We start from the raw sequence: 22,075 nt of genomic DNA on the forward strand, positions 1-22,075 counted from the left end.
TAACTCCGACTTTGAAAGTCTTACCAATTCCTATGCATTAAAGATTTTATAAATACAGATTATAACATTGGATGTTTTGCCCATTGTGATACTATAAAGTGGCCCTGGGGTGGATTTGAGCCACTAAGTGCTGAGAGAGGGGGAATAGACAAAGAGGAAATAGCTTAGAATAAACAAAGAAATCGGAAATATCCTACAATCAACAATAGATAGGAAATAGCTTAGAATAAGCAAAGAAATCCGAAATATCCTACAATCAACAATAGATAGGAAATAGCAAACAATAGCAATAGAAACCTAATGATAAAACAGGGAAGGGCAGCTTCCGGTAGCCAGGGTGGGGTGGGCGACCTGAGAGACCAAGACAGAGGAGACAGGCAGTTGACATCTAGATGCGCTAGACGGCAGATGGAAGTTGGACAGTTAGAGTTGACAACTAGATACCCTTGACGTCGGATGGGAGTTGATAACAACTACAGTTGAACAGTTATTGAGTTGACTGTGAAATAGAGTCATGGACAATTTTAGAGTTGACTGTGAAACAGAGATAGATGAATGTAACATCAATAGGACGGGGAGAAGACACACAAGTCCAACAGTCAATTTATATGTGAACATTGGCGGTTGTATTTTTCCTTTCCTTGTTCATATTTGTACTTTTGTGAAACCACACATGTGTCCCCACCAACAGTCACCAGCGAGAAAATGACAATCCGGCCATGAATGAAAAATCCACGGTACACCACGTTGGGAGTCCGTGATCTGTCATGGGGCGTACGGGGGGTTGCACCATTAAGGACAGGCAAAAGTTATAATACGCTAACTTAGAAGGAGTCATTTATGCCAAATTGATGGTTGAATATGGTTAAATTTGGGCTCATTTTTACATTTAATATTAATATTTATATATTTATAATATTTATCATCTTAACTGTGCATCGAACAGATGCCATAATACTTAGCTGTACCTTATGACAATGGTCCATACAAAATTCCAATCAGATCAGCCCGTAAAAAAGTGGAACTGACAGATAGACTAAGAATATATATAAACACACATACATATAAAATTTTAGTTATAGCTTGATAAGAATTTGTCTCAAATAATTAAATGACCAAATGATACTGAAATAATGTAATTGTTTAAATTAAAGCTATAGTTAAAAAATAAAATTGTAAGAAGATTCCCAGAGAATGCCAGATCAGGACAGCTAGTAATAAAAGCCAATTGGCCATTTGAGTAAATTATTTCCTCCTATGATCTTTCAATCAACATCAAACAAATTACTCCTTTAATGAAATGTTATTTAAATAGACATGATTTTATTAGGTTTTTGCTTCTTGTCCAGAATATCAACTATATTAAAAAAAAAAAAAAAAAAAAAAAAAAAAAAAAACATTTTTTTTTTTTTTAATAAAACATGTACAAAACAAAAATATCACGTTCCATAGCATGGTTACGAAACAAAAAATATCATGTCCCAAAAATTACATAAATTTATCAAGTAGTTTTTTTTTTTTTATATAAAGAAAATCATTTTCAAGAGATTAATGAGATTTTGTAGGCATAAATCTAGTACAAATTGTTGAGTTATACATGTTTACATGGTGGGCAAGACAGTCACTTCTTGGATACTCATAAAATTTTATTTTCTTAAATAAAACTCCTTGATCAATTTACGTATTTTTGGAATATGATATTTGTTTGATCATGGGCATGTACATCATACAGATTTTTTTTTTAATTTTTAACATATGAGGAATTCTAGACAAGAACTATTTTTTTTTTGTTTTCTAATTTAATTGTAAACAAATACTAAAATTCAATAACCTCAATGTACCTTTTCATCTTTCTTGAAGAGGAGATATTTTTGCCAGTTTTCCATCAAACAAGCGGAAAAATCTGCATATCGCTGATGAAGAAGGCTGCAAATCAGGATGGCACAATTAATATCAGACATTTTCAGTTTAGCTTCAGTCAGAGCTGCCGCCTGAAAGGTAGAAAATATACAAAGAGAATCAACATTTTTGGAAACTTGGCAACACGTTGGGGGGAAAAAACATCATATACAAAAAAAAAAAAAAAAGTAAAATAAAAACTTACTGCTTCACCGATGTACTTGGAGAGATTCAAACTTTGAATATCCTTTGTTAAAGAATCCTTCTGGGATTCGGTCAAGTTTCGCTGGAAAATAAATAAAAAATAAAATTGTTAAAAATTAACTTTTTACTAACTTATAAAAAGTGGAACTAAAAACACAATATTTGTCTAAATTTTTGAGACGAGGATTTATTATCAATATTTTTTTGGATTCTTCAGACTACATTTCTTATCTTGTCTGCAAGAACCTGTGGCATAATGGATAAAGTTGGTAAAATTTAGTTATAAGTTATACTCTTCTGAAGGTTTCAGCTCCAAATTTGATTTTTTTAGTTAAAAATAAAACTACTTGATCATGTTTTTTAGGAATTTGATATTTTATTCTGTCATGAGTACATACATCATATAGATTTTTCTTTGTTTTTTAATATAGAGAGAATTCTGTACAAGAATCGATTTCCATATGTGAAATGATGCAGGGTCAAAATTAATATTGTCTGATCCATGATAGGAAATAGTTCAGTCAATTGTTAATAGGACTGGAAGTGAGTGGAGAGCTGGGGTACTGAAGAATACTTGCAATTCCCCATCAACATACATAAAACAACCCTGCATGTTGTTGATCTCATTATCAACTAAAGAGAGCTTTAGAGATTGATCTGAAAACTTACATCGATTTCTGGTAATGTCCTAGAGATAAGTCGTTCTGTCAACATTTTGAATAAGTAAACTTAGGACTACATTAAAGAAACCATCAGTTCCAATGGACAATAGTGGTCATATCAAACACACACTTCCTAATAGGTTCTTAATTATGTACATGGAACTTCTTAAGCATGAATAGAATTAAGTCTATCTGGAGTCGGTGTATTTCAAACGGAAGCTTCAAAGCCTGAAAAATGTCTACTCATAGCTCTTTCGGACAATAATTCAATTGGCTGAAAACTAACCCAATGGTGGATCAATGATTGCCTGACGCTTATAGTTGAAAGAATAAAACAAATTATTATATTATGCTCCAAACTACTATAGATGATAATGAAACAAAAGTTTTAAAAAATTGATTTAGGATGATTAAAGTTTTTCTAGATTTTAAGAAGGGATTTTTTTTTTTGAAAACATTTTTAATTTCATTTCTAACTATAGAAAAAATATTTAATCTGCATCAATATAGCAAATTTAGCTTTTATCATTTTTTTGGGAATAGAAAATATAAATTTTTTTTAATTACCAATTTTTTTACAAATGCTGTGTTTCTTCGAAGACTGGAATCTAACTTGCTAAAGAATGGTTCATCAGGACGATTTTCTGAAAATAAAAGATTATAAATTAAATTTTTATAAAGAAAATCGTTTTAAAGCAATTAATGGGAATTTGTAGGCATTACAACATAAATCTCAAGTTTGAATTACCAAGTTATCTCCCTTTATTTTTTTTAGCTTGTTTTCAAAATGCTGGACAAGGCCAAAGCTCTTCTGTTCGTCATAAAATTTGATTGTCTTATTTAAAAATAAAATTACACATTACAAATTTTTTCTTTATTTCTGCTTTTTGATATACGAGGAATTCTGAACAAGAACCAAATATTATTATTAACAGTAAATTGATGTAAAAAGTACCATCGAATTTACGTGTGGTCTCGCGAGTTTATTAACAGTTTATAAAGCAACCTCTATCGGGTGGTTGGAAAGTTGCTTATCTTACAGCTTTCTCTAAAGAAGAGTGAAGACTATGTCAACCTTTTCCTCTAGAAATGACATGCGCAAGTTTGTCACGGATCATTTAGGGCCTGTTGTTCTTGCTCCCAATTACCATTACAAATTTGATGATCCTGTGTGATATCAATTACAAGATTAACTCTCTGAAAAGAGGAATGGGATTACAAAGAGGAGCAATGTTTTTCACAGAATATTATGTGTGCCCTTTGCCAGATCAGTTCTAATTAGACTACTTTTTTACTCTTCATCTTGACTTTCGCTATAGCAATGAAAATCCAATGCTTGTGCATTATACCTGGATATCAAAAAAAAATGTGGAATGTGGCGAATGGGATTTGCAAATTAGTCAAGTAATCCTCTCTCTTTTCCTCTTTTTACCCCCACTTCTCCGATACTAGTGAATCACATGGCTTCCATCCTGAAGACATTTCATTTTATGTTGATTTACCAGAAGACTGTGCTCGTGCAGCATAATACAATTTCAAAACATACATTTTAAGTAAAAATGTGTCATGTCAAAATTAGTAAAAATTCAAAAAAGTTTTTAAAAAAATGACCGAGTAGATATATTAGAACTATTAAAAAACAAAAAACAAAAACATTATCTATTCTCAATTTGCCATTCCCTAATTTAATTAATGAAAGTTAACTGAAAACAAAGGAGATAAGTCAGTTTATCATACAGCCACAATAGACTAAACCATTAAAACTGCATTATTAAATAAATTTTATTTTTTCTTGTAATTATTTTTCTACTCAATCATTTTTCGTAATTTCTATCATTTTTACTTAAAATGCATTTTTTGGATATCCAATTCTAATGCACAAGGATTAAAAATCTCAAGAAATCTTATTCTTTCAGATTAATTGATTATTTCATTTGGATAAACTTACACTCTATTAAATTTGCCTTTTTTTTTTAAACAATATATTTCTATTATGATAGAAACTTATGTAGCCATATTTTTAAATTGCATATTTTCACTTTTTTTGAAAGTGCAATAACAGCAACTTCTAACTAATAAAAAGAACAAAACTTCATATTTACCAGAAGAAGAAATATTCATGGCTCGCAAATGATTCTTTTGTTGTAGTCGCTCTTCGACTTCTTGAATATAATCTTTAATTAATTGCTAAAAAACAAAAAAAAAACATGTATATAATAAGTCAAATATCAATACATAAAAATCAAACAAAACATGCATTTTTATTTTAATACAACACAAAAACTATCAAATTCATACTTTACATATTCACACTATAGTTGATCAATTAAAGAGCCACAAACTTGGACAAGACCTGATACGATATAGTAAAGACTCACACCAAAGATTATCACTATAAAAGCTTTCTTCATTATAGGAAATTTCATAATTAAAAATTTCCTATATTTCAATAACATTTGTGGTGTTACTTGAAATGATAAAAAATGTAATGTAAATATGAATTTAACGAAAGCTAAATACTTATATCAAAATATTCTATATAAAAAGCTAATGCTTATCCAGAATTCCCCCTGTATCAAAAAATAAAAATGAAGAGAAATAGGTATGATGTATGTACCCGTGATGGAAAGAAAATATATTAAAAATATCACATAAATTAATAAAGTAGTTTTATTGTTAAATAAAAACAACTTTTATGGCCAAATGAACAGCAATGATATTGCAATAGCATTTAAAAAACGAGGGAAATAATTCCAAATACAAATTAGCGAGATTTTAGAAAGCAATTCTTAACACAGGGACATCGCCAAAAACTCAAATTTGCTTAAAAATGATCTTTATAAAAATAAAATAACTTTATCAATTTATGTGATTTTTGGTGTCTTTCCACCATGGGTACATGCATGATAAAGATTTTTTCTTTACTTTTGTTTTCAATATAGGGATTTCTGGACAAACACCAAAAATTCCTATGTAGCTACTCGAAGCGATGACTATATTGTAATTACTTCCAATGATTGCTATCAGAGCTATTGATTCTACAATGTCATCTCTAATATTAGTAATACACACGGACGAAAAAAACGCTTTGGATAATTACAGATTTCAAGGTAGTTCTACTAAAATAGCCATATTTTTTAAACCAAAGCACTTTAAGTCTTCAAATTACTACTGTTTTGTTCGAAAAGTAATATACTTTAAAATGAATTAATAAATATGAATGTACATTATATATTTTAAGAGTTTTAAGCAAATAAAGTGATAAAAATGTGAACGTCATAAAATGGCGTTTTCGGTAAGGTTTTATAATGACCCTCCCTGTTTTCTAAAGGCCCGTACCATGATTGTATGAAGAATTTTGTTATGAAATTTGGAAACCAATCAGAAGAGGTGCTAATCTTAATACTGTCAAGTGTCCGAAATATTTTTGACCATTTCTTTTTTTGTTGTGTTAAAAATAAGACTTTAATATGACGAGTATCGAACATTTTGAAAAAAATTTTCATCGGACACCTACTAGTAAATAAATCATTCTTTTTACTATCTTTATCAATTAAAAGTATTATTTTATGTTGAGTAGGACCGCGGTAATTGATAATAATTTAAAAGGACGTACCCGAAAAAAATATTTATTTTTCGAGTTTGGTCAAATTAAGTTAGTATTAGTAGCAGCAGCAGCACTGCAGCAGTTGTAGTATTAGTCATAGCACAGTCTAAACAATACGCGTTCTTTAATTTTTATTCACGAACGAATTAAGAAAAGCATGAAAATATGAATATAAATGGTCTGATATGTTTAATTAGAGAATGTTATCAGAATAATATTAGTTTAGAACTATTCGGTTTTCAGAATGTATAACAACAACAATCCCAACTAATTCGGCATTATGAATCTATTATAATTTCTCACATTTCTAGTCAAATTTGAAAACATGGTTAAAAAAACAAAGTAAACTTTCGTAGATATATAGCTTGCATGCACTTTTATTCATTGCATTAGTTTTGAACAGCGAATTAAAACAATGTTTTACTGCGAACAGCCACAAATGTTTTCTTTCAAAACCAAAAGATGTATGAAAATAGATTTGAAAAAGTTGTCAAAAAATAAATATATAACAAATAAATGTTATCAAAGGCAAGATAAGTTACTTTTCTACCTAACTGGATATGTTTTTAGTGTTTATATTTAATGTAACATGTTTATTCAGCTCGAAAAACAGTTTACCGATATATTCGAAAATTTAAAATGGCGGCCGACTCTCTCTTTGAGGCGGTAAGTTTGGGAAAATGGGTTATAAATAAGAAAAAAAAATAGACAAAATACTGTTAGAAACTCGCTCAATATATGTTACCGTAACATAGGCTGATATATATTCGGCGGGTTTTTAACAGTATTTTATCTAGTTTTTTATTTTTAACTCATTTTCCCAAACTTACCATGTGAAAGAGATAGTCGGCCGCCATTTTTAACTTTCCAATACATCAGTAAGCACTGTATGTTTTTCGAGCTGAATAAACATGTTACATTAAATAAAAACATGCTTTACATAACATTTATTTGTTATAATTTTATTTTTTTATTTTTTTGGACAACTTTTTCGACCTCTGCGGCAAGTAATACAAATGCACAAATAGTGTTGACTGTTGAGCATTTCCAGAGAACAAGACAAATGTCAGTTGACACTTAAATATTTGAAGTCTTGGTAATGACTTAAAATAAATAGTAAAACAAAATACTGTTAGCAACCCACCTACTAAAGTTATGTGTGGCAAGTCTCCTCCTAAAACACTCTTTAACCCTAACAATAACACTAAGTTCGAGTGGCAACCCTCCCCCCAACAAAATACCTCTGTAAGCCACATACAGGCGTCTAAAACAAACAAACAAAAAATAGATCCTTCCTTAAAGAAAAATGCACATAAAAAATAAATTGGTTAACTGCCCTAAAATGCTGGAAATGGTGAATTATTTTACATTACATTTTTGTGAAACTAACCGCCCCCCCCCCCTCTAATATTGTTTTTGTTTCTGTCAAGTCTTCAGTATGTTCCCACATAATTTTCCTTAGACTTACAATTAATTCAAAGTCCGAATCGCAACCCTCCCCATATTCTCATTGCATAGAAACCCTCTTAAAACCACACATAATTGTCTTAAAAAAATAAAACAAAAAGCATACAGGATTTATCTCCCATAAAAAAAAAACAGTTAACTGCCCTAAAACGTTAGAATGACCTGTAATGGGGAATTATTTTACATTAAATTCTAAAATAATTTGTTTATCTTTTATTAAAGTTTTTCATGGCATTTCATACATAATTGCCTAAAAAGGTAGAATCACATTTTGGAGGGGTGGTCAGAAGGGGTTGGGTGGGGTTAAATAAAAAGGTGTTAATCTACCATAATACCAAAGAAATATTGCAATATATTCATTTTTAAATGGTCCTATGTTTAGATTCAAGTTTTTTGTACATAAAGCACATTACAATTCAACTTTGAGTTCTCCAACTTCTTTTCTATTTATGGATACATGGCATTTTTAAGGAATTGCAGCATATTTATGCACATTTACTGCAGATTATTTGGAAACCATGGACTTTTGGATATTTTCAGTTGCATATTCTGATTCCTTATACAAAAATACACTTATACGGTAAATTTCATTGCTTAATCTTGTGTTTTAACAAAGATATGACATTTTTACTGAAAAAGTAGTGTAAAAATGTGACGAAACGCATATGGTCTTAAAGAGGGGAAAATATCCAAATATTTGAGGCACAAAAATAGTCATAACTTCCTTAATTTTAATCAGATTTTTAAAATTTAAAAAGATTCTTTCTTAGCTCATCAAGCTCTTTCTATGTATACCAATATTGAAATACTTTAAGCTATTTCAATTTTTTCATGTGTATTGTTACTATATCGTTGGATTATGTTGGACTGGTCATGTAGAAAAATACCTCGACAAAAGCCTGGAATATGGTCACTGGGTGGTCGGACACAGCAACATAACCTCTGTGTCACTGTTTGGGGAAATATTGGAAAGTGAACCACTAACTCAAAAATGGATGGTTATATTTAATACTACCAAGACAAAGTTCCTATCATTTAACAATTATAAGAATACCAATCACCAATATTGATAGCACCCTTTCCAAGCATCAAATATTCAAATACTAACATACACAGGTAACAAATTGGAATAAATAACTAGAAAATACTGACAATATTTGCTCCAAATAAGATGGGCTCTTTTTACCAGACTAGAAAACTTTTCACAAATGCTTGTATCCACATAGTATATCTTTACAAAGTCACCAGTCGCCTACATATGGAAAACTGTCACATCTAGGCTGGTACACCAGTCTCTCCCTCTTGTACAAAGTCCACAAAAAAAGTCTCTAATCTAACAGAAGCCATGCTACTTATGAAGCTCCAGTTCTTATCCCACCGCTGAAATGTTGCATCCCTGTGCTTGTTTTACAAGCATTTCAATGTCCTCAACAAACTTGTGATTCCTTAACATAAATACTGTCGACAAATTCAGCAGCAGCAAAATCCCACCTTTTCACTGTAGAGGTCTTCAAATGCCAAAAAGCTTTCTACTTTAATAGCTTCTTTCCATAAACTGCTTGCCCCTGGAATTTCATCCCACCCTGTTTCTCAAACTATCAAAATGCATAAATTTAAATGTAATGTGAACAAACATCTTGCTGAACAAGTTCTTGCTTATGATATTGCTATAAATCTGGTCTCTAATTCACAAAGTCATTGTGCCTTGTTTGGGATGTATTAAAAAAAAAAAAAAAAAAAAAGTTTCTTATGACCATATTTGCAGGAAAGTATGAATGATAGGAAACAACATTTTTTAATCTATGCTACTTCCTGGAGAAATGCTGAAGAATGAAGCGATACCTCAGAGTTTTTCCATTCAGATCTCCACCCGTAATCATTATGTTTAGGTAATTCATGACAAACAATTTTCTTTAATCCCTCACCTATTTGTTACGACACCATTCTTTTCAATCGACGCAAAAAAAGTAAATACCTTTTCATCTTCTTCCTGTTGTCTCTTCTCTTCCTCTTCCTTCTTTCTCTCCTCTTCTTGTTTACGTTTTTCCTCCTCCTCTTTCTGCCATAATGCTTCCAATTCTGCTGCAGATTTAACCTCCACTCCAAGTGGCTCTTTGCAAACCTTCAGGGGACTACATGTGGCATTTGCCAAATTTCCAACACTGTTACTTGCAAAACTGCAAACAAAAAGAGAAGCTACTGTTATTGAAATCAACTGACAATCATTTTGTTTGAATTATCATTAATCAATTAACAAGGTTTTATTTTAAATATTTAACATAACATTCTAATTATATATAACTTAACTATGTATGATAAGTTTTCTAGAATGACGACAGAAGGTAGTTTCTTCATCTTTTATTCATCATTCCTAAAGATGATGAAAGCAGGCTTTATAAGGAAAGAATAACAATTAAAACACGTATTATTCGTTCATATATATGGAAATATTACAAAATTACAATGATTATCTCTAACATACATCAATGGTGACATTGATGTATATCTATTCAATTTTTTTTATTTAAGTAATCAAGCAATATATAGAAAAATTAAGTAAAGACTTTACATTAAAAAAAAAAAAAAATGTGCATATTTTGATTGCAGTGTTCTAATAACATTAAAATTTCTCTCCGGTTATAGCTGATGAAATGAGAACAATCTACCCTCATCGATTAAATAAAGGTTTCAATTACAAATTCTGTACAGCTTCCCAAGGTTCTGCTATTACAGAAAAAACGTTGCTAGTCTCTCTCTATACTCTATTGTTATTTCCATGAAACATGTTTGACCGAGCATCAATCTATTGTTATTTCCATGAAACATGTTTGACCGAGCATCAATCTATTGTTATTTCCATGAAACATGTTTGACTGAGCATCAATCTGTGGTTGCTCCTTGTAAAACTTTCAAAGAAAAAACTCGTTTTTTACCACCACTGTGAATATGTGTGTGTGTGTGTGTGTGTGTGTGTGTGCACGCTAACAAATTAAATACCATCCTCCGATCTATAAAAATCAAATAGTGACAACAAATAATAGAGTTGCGACAAAACACAGAACATCCTAAATCCATAACATTAAAATGACACTCACTTGTTTTGCTTGACTTTGCAATAACATAAGGCAGATTAGACATTCGCATTCAAACGATCAAATATGATAATTCATATGTATAAAAGTATGATATATATAAAAAATTGAAAACTTTAATGAATAAAACGATTTACCTATTATCAAATTGTGTTTGTTTTTACATGGCTAAGTTTCTTTATTTTATTTATTCAATAGTAAAGAAAAATATAGCTTGATCTTGTGGTACGAATAACATTAATTCACTAGCTAATTAAGCTATAAAAATAAATTTGGTATCATTTTTTGCAAAGATTTGGGTCACATTAAAAGTCTTTAAATATAATAAAAATAAAATTTTAGTTTGGAAGATCAATTTATTAGTTTTAATAGCAAGAGTAAAGTTCTTTTTATCGACAGATTTTAATTTTGTGTGTGTGTGTGTGTGTGTGTGTGTGTGTGTGTGTACCATAACAAACTAAATATTGTCCTCCATTTTAGAAAAACCAAATAGTGACACTCTCTACTGTGATATGAATACTATTAATTTGGTGGCTAATTGAGTAACATTGTTTATGTTTTGTAAAGATTTATGTGTCCCCATTAAAAATAGTTTAATGAAAATTCAGTTTGGTTTGGAATACAAAACCTTTTCACAATTTTTTACAATTATCTGGAATTTCAAATGGAAATAAATAAGACAATTATTCAAGAACGAAGAAGTTGTGGACATTGATTTATATACTGCTTGTTATTGCTGTTGATGATGATGATGAGCAGCAGCAAGCTTCAAATGATTATAGTTAGCCACAATTGTTTTAACTGCAGATAATTTATTTTTCCATGATTTGTTGAAATGGGAAAAATAATTTTCAAGCGTTTTCTTCGAATGCATTTATCTATAATTCGATATTTTAGTATGACAAAAGCAACTACTTGTTGGAAATGTTGATAGAAAAATGATACAATTTATACGGATTTGGCAAAAAAAAAAAAAAAAAAAAAAAAAAAAGAAAAAGTAAAAAGAAAATTAACCTTTTGTTCCCCTTTCGATCAGTTTTCTCTTTTCCTTTTTCTTTTTTGTCAATCGCCATTTGAGATTTGGAATAAGTACTTTTGTTCTCAGAATCGCTGAAAAAAATAAAAATAAAAAATAAATAAAAACAAACAAATACAATGCGTCCTGCTCCTCATGGAATGTCCAAAAAAAATACAGAATGTTATAACTAAAATCATTTTAGCATAAGAGCTTAAAACCGATTTGTTAAAACCAGGTTTTCACGAATGATCCTAAAAACCAAAATAGATTTGCCAAGAACCATTTTAATGTTAGTATTTTAATGTTGCTCTAAGATGCAGAAACGTATCTGTAATTTGATTGGCCAAACCCTTTCTTCTTCTCTGCACCCAACTCTCTCACAGATGTGATGTTGCTAGTCTCAGTCTTTTCTATTAATATTATTATTGCACATGTTCTTCAGAATTTGCTGTTTTGATACCTCATTGTAATAAGTTCCTATTCCAGTAACTTCTTTCTATAAGAACTGCTATCTTGTGGAACTCTTACTGCTGACTTTTTCTCCTACATATAGCGTTGATCATTTCAATAGTAAGACCGATATGCATCTCCTGTCTTTGCAATAATCATCTTCCGTTTATGTTAATTCCTAAAAATATGCAACTTCATCTATTTATTGTCTGGAGAGATTTCCATCAAATAAAGAAAAAAATTGTCTCTAATCAACAATCATCTTACGGCTATTGTAAAATATTACCAAATAATGGAAGATTTTACATATTTTATACATTTCATAAATGTGAAGCAAAGTTGATCGACCATTAAAAAATGATTGTGTGCATGTTTAATGCTTAAACAAAAATACTCAAGATAATATTAAGATAAATTTTAAAAACCATGTAAATTCCCAAGTGTATATAACAAATATTCTCAAATTCACTATGTAAAGGACGGTTGCATGCGCATGTACATCTGTTCGATTAAAACTAAAAAATGACAACACAAATACCCACAAAGTTGATTTTTTTTTTTAAGGCATTCTCCATCTAAAATGTTTTTTAATTATCCGTTATCTTACCTAAACTAGCACAAATTTCATCAATAAGGAATCTGTTTTCCATTAACTAACAGTGTTAAGTGTTGAGATATTATGTTGAACAGAGATGGTGGAGAAGAAGCAGTGCAGTTCAGATCAGATCAGATGCATGAATGGTCAATTCGTGGTTTCATTTTAAAAAACTAAAGTTGTGTCATCATGGTCTCATCGATAAACTTTAGTTATGCAAGCTTGTACCAAACTCGTGGCATCTTTTTTTTCTCTTTCTTATCTTTTAAAATTCTCAACTTTCTTACGCACGTCCACCATTTATTTCTCTTTTAATAACATGAAATGGCATCCAAGTCCCGTTTTTATTTAATCATTTTTATGACTGAGCAATGCTAGTTTATTATATAAAGGAGACCTGTGTATGTATGTGTGTATGTCTACTAAAAATTTTCATCAGCCACATCAAACGGAGTTGAAACTGGTACCATCTGAAAGAGGAATCTCTCGGATGTATATGTGAAAATTAGAAAAAAAGATTAATTCTGTAGTGGTCAACTGGATCATTTTTTAGAAAGGAAGTGTGTGGGGGGGGGGATTTTCGCATCGCGTTTTTTGCAAGTCACGCATGTGTATCAAACTGAAACTATGTTTAAAAACGTTATTTTGCAGCATGACATCATAAGCAGTCATGACCGTAACAGCACATTTGCCAGTAACTTTTTTCCCTTTTCTTCCTTTTCTCTTTTGCGTTTCAGGTTTGAACCCAGCTGCAGCAGCTTTTTTTTTTTCTGGTCACACAGACACATGCTGCTATTTTGATTGAAAGAAAACTTGTTTTTATTCAGTTTTTTTTTTTTTTTTTTTTTTTTAGACGGGGAGGGGAGGTTCCAGTGCACAGACAACAAAAAGTGCTCCTCTTCGTATCCCTTCAGCCAAAATATCTAGTGGGGAAGTTGTCACCTATTTTTTTTTTAACGATTCTGTTCTTTCATTTTTTTAAATTGTTGTGAAGGTATATCCTTAGTATAGCAGCTGTGTTCAAACCGAACTTCATGTCCACTTGGTCATTGTTGCTAGTCTTCTTCTAATATATAAAAAGCAAACTGTGTGTGTGTGTTTCTATGTCTCACAAAAAGTTCCGACAGATGTGTCTCAGAACGTGACAAAATTGGTATTGTTTCAAAGATCGATGTCTTGAACGACAAATATCAAAAAATTGGCCAAAAAGATTAATTCTTTCACCGTCAACTGGGCCGTTTTTTTAGAAGATGGCTGTCACTTTTTTAATCAACATGTTTACAAGTCATTCAAACCTCGCGTGAACGATGTCGCATGAAACAGGTTATTTCGAATGACCGTGACATCAATCACGGTGGGCGCACAATAAGACGGTTTGCTTTTTGCACCTCCTTTTCCTCTTGCGCATTATAGGTTTGAGCTTGCCTAATACTCCTAATTTTTTTTTTGCGCTTGCATGGGTACTCACTGTTATTTTGAGTCATTTTAATTAATTTTTATTTCTGCTTAACCAACCCCCTTACACACACCTTGATACACTTGGGCAACTCCGGGTACCCAAGTTAGTCTATTATATAAAAGTGAAAATGTGTGTGTGTGTGCGTTTTTTCTGTATGTTTGGCAAAGCCTTTTTTCGGGGACGGGGGTATCATGTCTTAGAACTTTTTATATACTCCCCAGATTATAATATCTACGATTTACGAAAGGAAGTCATCTCTTAACTTTTATTTTAGCGACTTTTACACGCTATTTTCGTGCTATTTCTTACTCTCGCCTGTTTGTTTGACTTTTCCATATAAAGAAGCGAAACTGAATCTGGAGCAAATGCATCTATCTGGCACTTGTGCCAGGGACGTCCAGAAAGCAATGAACTTTGATCAATGTAGGGAAAACCAGTCATATCAGATAATTGCTATTCATTTGGACACTCCCCTTTTTATGGGGAGCTGGTTTTCTTCAACATCTTGGGGAAACAAACAAATACGCAGCACTGGCTTGCAGCCAAAGTTAAGTACGGGATTTCATTCCCCTATGGCGTGATGTTTGACCTCATTAAATTTATGCACCTGTGTGAACTCAGTCACTTAACTTTTTAATCGTTTAATTTCAACCGTTCTCATTTCCTCTGCCCTCTTAGCGTCGCAGTAAGCTATCAAGTTATCACTTTCTTTTCCGCCTTTGCCTCAAGGCTTCGGGTTCGAGCCTACCTGCCTACAAAAACTTTTTGTTTCCCCTTCACACACACACACCGATAAACACCCGGGTAACGTCGGGTACCCCCCCCCCACTAGTCTATCATATAAAGGGAAGTTGTCTGTGTTTGTGTGTGTGCATTTGTATGTCTGCTAAAAATTTTTGTCGGTAACATCCAACCAGGTTGAAACTGGTACTATCAGAAAGAGCAATGCCTCAGATGCATAATATGTGAAAATTAGAAAAAAAAAAGATTAATTCTGTAGCAGTCAACTGGACCATTTGTTGGAACGAGGGGGTCCATTTTCGCGTCGTTTTCGCAAGTATCACACGCATATCAAAGTAAAACTATGTTTAAAAATCTTATTTTGCAATATCATGACATCATAAGCACTCGGGCCATGTGGGCGAATGCGTTTGCTCGTAGCTTTTTGCCTTCTTCCCCTCTTTAGTATTTCATGCTTGAGCCCGGACATCACAGCTTTTTTTTTTGACGCACAGGCACACACTGCTATTTTAATTGAAAGAAAAGTTGTTTTGATTCATTTATTCATTGGGAGGAGGGGGGGGCGTGCACAGGGAACAACAAGTGCTAAAAAAATATGTAACAAAAGTGAGAATATTTTTGCTAATTAGCTTAATGTACGGAAATTAACAAAAAAACACCCAAGATTTTACTCATTTTTAACGATAAACATAACTATTGATTTTATGGCTCTGAATTTTTTAGATGAGGATCAATAATTTGTATTATTTGGACTGCTGTTCTCATCTTGAGTGTTATTTCACAATATTTGAACCTCCGACCTTCTTCGGGTGCATCTTGTTGAACTCCGGAATGTTTCTATTGAACTCTGGAATCTACACAGACTTTCAAATAGAACGCTTTATTCAATCCATGGGGGTAGCCATGACCGGATAGAAATCTCAAGTAATTAGTAATTGTAATCTGAGTATCGCCTGCACTGATGACTGAACCTTCAACTTCACAAATGTCACAACTGAAATTTTACCAACTACTTTATCCATTACAATATGAGTCCTTGAGTAACGGATGAAGAAAGATTCCAGAGCTTGACAAGGTACACCTAAAGAGAGTCAGAGGTTATATCGACTTAAACATTGTGAAAACAACAACCAAAATGAGAATATGTGTCCAAATACTTATGATACGTCTAGATCTTGTTTTTGCCTTTATTATTGTTGTATTTGTCTGGAAATTTGGAGACTTATTCGAATGGAAGAAAAATCTACATTGCCCCAGTAGAGAAGGATTTCTTCTCTGATCAAAGACAAAACAATTTACAATACAATCTCAGACCAAAGGCCAATGCAGTTTGTTTACTATCATTGGAAACTTGTAATATTTATTTACATAATACAAAATGTGATCCACAGTCTAAAACTTAGCTCATTTCAGTCATCGACTCATATTTTTTAACAGACCCAAATCCTTACACCTAGTTGACATTCAAATACCACACAAAGTCAGCACCAATAACCCAATATTGTCACAAGCATCTTGCTCACCTTTAGACAAATTTTTACAGTGTGTTTCCCGCTCCAACCTAATTCCATTATTGTTTGAAAAGGAGAATTAGAGAAGTAAAAACTCTTTCCTCAGAAAATTCCTTGTGGAATATTGATCATTTAAGCATATGAAAGTTCAAGATTATTGTAGAGACCAAATGATTGAGCATTCAGTTACCAGATCCACTTCAGGAAGTGTGGAAATGGAATCTGGCGGTAACAGACCAGACTTGTGCATGAATGAAAAGATCTCCAATACATAGGGTGAGATGTTGTTGGAATGAAAGTGGAAACAATGGAGAGAGTGGATAAAAGTCAATAAGAATATGTATCGATTAGCAAAGAGCACAGCAAGCAAAGCAATATATAAAGCAAAGATGGAAGCTGAGCAAGCTAACTTTCCAGATATACTACAAAGGGATGACCAGAAGAATAAAGTATTCAGAATAGTTAAACAGATTGAAAAGACAAATATGGATATTGTTGGAGAGAAGTGCATTTGACATGACATGAACAATACAAGAGATATGTTTGGGAATGCTATTCACAGAGATTGTTGAATAGGGAGTTTTCCTGGGACCAAGTTGCAGAAGCAATATCTGATCCAGCAATAAATAAGAATTGAGAAAAAACTGATAGGAGGAGCTGTGAAGATGAAGAAGAGTAAGACTACAGGATCCTCAAATGTTGTTACAAAAATGAAACAGAGATCGAGATGACTTAACAAATCAGATCATAAAAAGGGTTGTTTGGAAAGACTGGGATCTTAATATGAACCATTACATATAAGGTAAAGAAAGAGCTCAGTATTGAGATAATTTACAGAGGCTCAAAGTTGATGGATCAAATCCTAAAAGTGGTTGAGAAAATAATTGAGCAGAAAATAAGAACTCTGATAAACATAGATGAAATGTAGTTTGGTTTTACACTTGAACAAAGTATCACTGATGCCCTATTTATCCCAAGACAAATGGAAGAGAAATATCTTGATAAGAAGAACCAGTGTTTTGCTTTTGTAGATTTGGAAAAGGCTTTCATCAAGTGCCAACAGGAGCAAGCAAGTCATTGATGAAGATTGTTCAAGATATGATACTATAAAGACCGCACACTTCCCCATATGTAAAGGAAGTAGGGAAGAAAAAAAACAAAATATAACAGAATAGGAAATAGATTTATCAGGCGAACAAACATGAGGAAAATGTGGTTGGTGGAAAAACAATGGATAGGAATTTGTTTTTGTTTCATGGCATATCAACCCATTTCAGGTTATTTAATGCCAAATCCAGTTATTTTGAAGAAAAAAAAAAATATATATATATATATATATATATATATATATATATATATATTTTTTTTTTTTTTTTTTTTTTTTTTTTCAAGTCGGTTTCTATTTAACCCATACTTGGGACCCTAACAGGTACTACTAATCTGGGTCAGAGTGGACCTGGGAGCAATGGCAATTAAAGGGTGGCTCCACACTCCCTAAAGCCTGCAAGCTGGGGCCTCACCATTGGATATAGTTTAATGCCATATCCAGGACCGAAGAGAGATTGGAGTCAAAGCTGGGCAGGAGAAGAAAATTGCCAGGGACCAATTATCAACAGACAACATTAGGATTCCTATTTCTACATCACACACACACACACCTTAACTGTTTTATACTGTTTTATTGTGACGGGATCACAAATGTGATTGGGCTACAAAGCAATGTAGAGAAATAGTAAAAATAATGTTAGAATTAACACCATATTTAGTGGCAAGGAATACATCAGGGATCTGCAAATGAATCTTGCTTTTCATTTATGTTTTAGAAATGTTTTCTAGGGAATTTTGTATGGGTTGTTTGGAAGAATGACTTTATGCCGATTATTTACTACTTGCCTGGAAGTAGTACATATTAAGTTAAGATAAAAGATCTTGTGCTCCATTTGTGGAAAGGGAGCTAAGAACAACTTAATTTTTTGTGATAACTGTAAGCACTAGCTACACAAAAAAGGCAGAGGAATTATACATCGGTTGAAGTATGATAATCAATCTGTGTACAAAAAGTGTATGGATGAGAACTCAGATGTGAAGAAAGTATATTGGGATGACAAGATTATTGAGATTGTCCAGTTTTATTACCTTGGTGATATTGGAGCACAGGGAGGAGCTGGTGCTGGTGTTATTTGCAAGAGTTAGAAATGGATGGAGTAAGTTTAGGGAACTTACTCCCATTACTAACCGGCAGAACTTTATCACTTTCGATTCAATCAAAGGAAGAGTTTATCAGACATAGGTACAGTCTGCTCATCTACAGAAGTGAATCCTAGCAAGTGAATCCTGCAAACGTGTCCACTGTCCACGTTATTCACCTCTCTCTCTTTCCCTCCCTCTCTCTTTCTCTATTCTCTAATAGAGACACAGAGAGAGAAAATAGAAAGAGTAAGAAAGCCAGAGAGAGGGGGGAGAGATGCTCTTTAACAATATGTGTTGCATGAAGAGAAATGATATGTGAAGGATAGGATGGATGATTAATGTGAGTTTTAAAAGACAGGCTTAGATCTGCTGAGCTTAGAAAATTAAATAGTATAGGGAGCCATGTGCAGAACAGGAAATGTTCTTGGTTTGATCATATTGAAATAATAGATGACAGTTTTTGGGTGAGTAGATGTAGAACAGTTGAGGTATCAGGGTCAGTTGATGGGAAGTGATAAGGAGAGATTTGAGAAAAATATGATTATGATAATGCATTGACAATATTATGACTTTCAAAATACCCAATAAACAGATAAATAGTGGTCATTTATCACGACTTCTAAGACAGATTTATTCGTCAAGTACACTGACCATGTAGTCTTCAAAGAACTTACACAAGCTCACAACACTAAAAAAAAAAAAAAGGTGGGATCAGCCGACTTCATTATAATGAACACAGCTAAGTGAAATAGATATAATGTCAAGAAAAGCTTGTATTGAATCAGTGTTTTTCTAACTATCAGCCAGGTAAGTGATACCTTGTCATTATATAAACTTTTTAAATCAAACACCATGGCCAATTTAAGCACAACTCCTTCATAAGACCAAGATTGCTAATCATCTCATCCTGAACAAACATTCTCAAAAGCACTGGATTTGATGCCTTACAAGACAGAGTGCTTTCATCCATAAGAGGAATTTTAATGTTCAACTTTGTACCTTTTCTCCACGTTAAAAAACGACCCTGGTGTCTAACTCTGTCCCGTGGGAAGGCATTGTAAATAGGTACATTCACATTTCAAGATATGAAATTATATTTATTTGAAAATAGATGAAGCTATAAAGGATAAATGATGGTTGCTCAAATAAGTACGACTTCATAAAGGAAATAGTTGTCAAAAACGAGTGTGACATCATAAATTACTGTTTGAAAGCAGTAGCAGCCATAACTGCTGGTTGCTGCTGTTTTAGCAACTAATATAGTGTTCCTATTTACTTGCCTCCCAACAAGGGCAGAGTTAGACACAAGCTCGGTTTTTAATGTGGGGAAAATCCAGTTCCCCAAAAAGACGCACTCTGGATAGGAACAAAAATAAAAATTGTCTCAGTCATGAAGGGTCTCTCCCACACTGACCAAGAACAGAAAAGGTGAAGTACAGCATCAGAACAGACACTAAACTGATCTGGGTCTGAAGGCCAAATTCTACATAACAATGGATCACAAGTCATTGAGAATTTAAAAAACATATTTACACTTATTTAAAAACTGTACTACTAATTTTTAGCATACATAAAATTAATTTTTATTTTATATATTTTATCTATATAATAAAGTAAAGTCAATTTTCCCCTATTTTATTGATTATCATAGCTTTCAACTAAAACGTTCATATGCTTATCATATACTTATATCAATTTCTGAAGTATACATTGAGAAAATATGCATTTGCTTTGTTCTCTTTAAATTTTCTACCATTTCTTCAAGTTAAGCAATTTCTACTCACACGAGAGGTTGGAAGCAATTTCACTCTCACACTAATATTTAATCCTGCTTAAGTGATTTTTTTTTATTTTTGCCAAATCGATGCAATTATTTCATATTTCCTCCATGTCTAGATAATACTACACTAAATATTAGGTTGGTACAAAAACAATATATTTTTCAAACGTGTTATTTTATGTACAATTTTTAAATTAATTCATTGATATATATAGCCATGTCATACATCATTTTGAAATGCATTTCTCACTATCGAATCGTGTTATTCGTTATCGTTCTCAATCTCTCCATTTTTTTGCAGGCTTTTCGACAGCATGGACAAAATTAAAATCCGTACAATTTTCTTGTTCCAATTCAAACTAGGCTGAAAAGCTGCCAAGACAGCTCATGATATCAATGATATGTTTGGCCCAGAGACCACTAACAAATGTGTAGCACAACGGTAGTTCAAGAAATTTCACAATGGTGATGAGAGCTTCAAAAATGAAAATAATTGCGGCCGGCCAACTGCGGTTGATAACGAACATTTAAAAGCCTTAATTGAAGCCAACCCTCGCAAAAATACACGAGAAGTTGCTGTTAAACTCGGGGTCAACTACTCAACATTCGTTTGCTATATAAAGCAAATTTGGATAAATGGGTGCTGCATGAATTGAACGATACAAAAAAAAAAAAAAAAAAAATTGTTGTTTTGAGGTGTCCTATATGCTCCTTCTGCACAACAAAAATGACATTTCTGGAGCGGATTGTGATGTGTGATGAAAAGTGGATCCTCTACAACAACCAGCGATGTTCGGCACAGTGGTTGGATGCCGGAGAAGCTCCACAACACTTCCCGAAGCCGAAATTGCACAAGAAAAAAGGTTATGGTGACTGTTTGGTGGTCTGCGGCCAGTCTCATCTATCACAGCTTCTTGAATCTGGGCGAAAGAATTATGGCAGAGAAATATTGCCGACAAATTGACGAAATGCACTAGAAGCTCCAACGTATGTGCCTGACATTGGTCAATATAAAGGGACCAATTCTTCTCCATGACAACGCTCACCCGTATGTTGGTCAACTGACCCTGCAGAAGCTGAACAAATTGCCTCATCCGCCATATTCACCGCAGCTCTCGCACATCAATTATCATTTTTTCAAACATCTCGACAACTTCCTGCGCGAAAAATGCTTCAAAAGCTGAGATGATGCTGAATCAACCATCAATGACTTCATCGCTTCTAGAACTCCGGATTTCTGTGCTAATGGAATAAATAAACTTGTTTCTCGTAGGCAAAGATGTGTCAATTCTAATGGTTCTTATTTCAATTAATCAAGTTTATTATGAAAGGAGTTATGGTCTTTTGAAGTTGAACATCAAAAGATGACATTTTTTCACCAACCGAATACATGTCACTCC

At 32.6% G+C, this 22,075-nt stretch overlaps 1 protein-coding gene across 4 annotated transcripts in view; it reads right to left on the reverse strand.

Annotated features, from left to right (window-relative positions):
* LOC145243500 (regulator of nonsense transcripts 2-like) overlaps positions 1 to 22,075 on the reverse strand; it is a 124,010-nt gene that overhangs the window by 80,993 nt on the left and 20,942 nt on the right. For all 4 annotated transcript variants that reach the window (XM_080106458.1, XM_080106457.1, XM_080106456.1 and 1 more), the window contains exons 3-8: positions 11,946 to 12,041; positions 9,815 to 10,016; positions 4,868 to 4,952; positions 3,333 to 3,409; positions 2,105 to 2,185; positions 1,842 to 1,991 (exon numbers count right to left, since the gene is read on the reverse strand). In XM_080106458.1, coding sequence (XP_079962584.1) covers positions 1,842 to 1,991; positions 2,105 to 2,185; positions 3,333 to 3,409; positions 4,868 to 4,952; positions 9,815 to 10,016; positions 11,946 to 12,041 — 691 coding nt within the window. The remainder of the gene's footprint in view (positions 1 to 1,841; positions 1,992 to 2,104; positions 2,186 to 3,332; positions 3,410 to 4,867; positions 4,953 to 9,814; positions 10,017 to 11,945; positions 12,042 to 22,075) is intronic.

The sequence above is a fragment of the Euprymna scolopes genome, chromosome 22, assembly GCF_053919585.1.
Source record: "Euprymna scolopes isolate OS-2025 chromosome 22, ASM5391958v1, whole genome shotgun sequence".
Lineage (NCBI taxonomy): Eukaryota > Metazoa > Mollusca > Cephalopoda > Sepiida > Sepiolidae > Euprymna > Euprymna scolopes.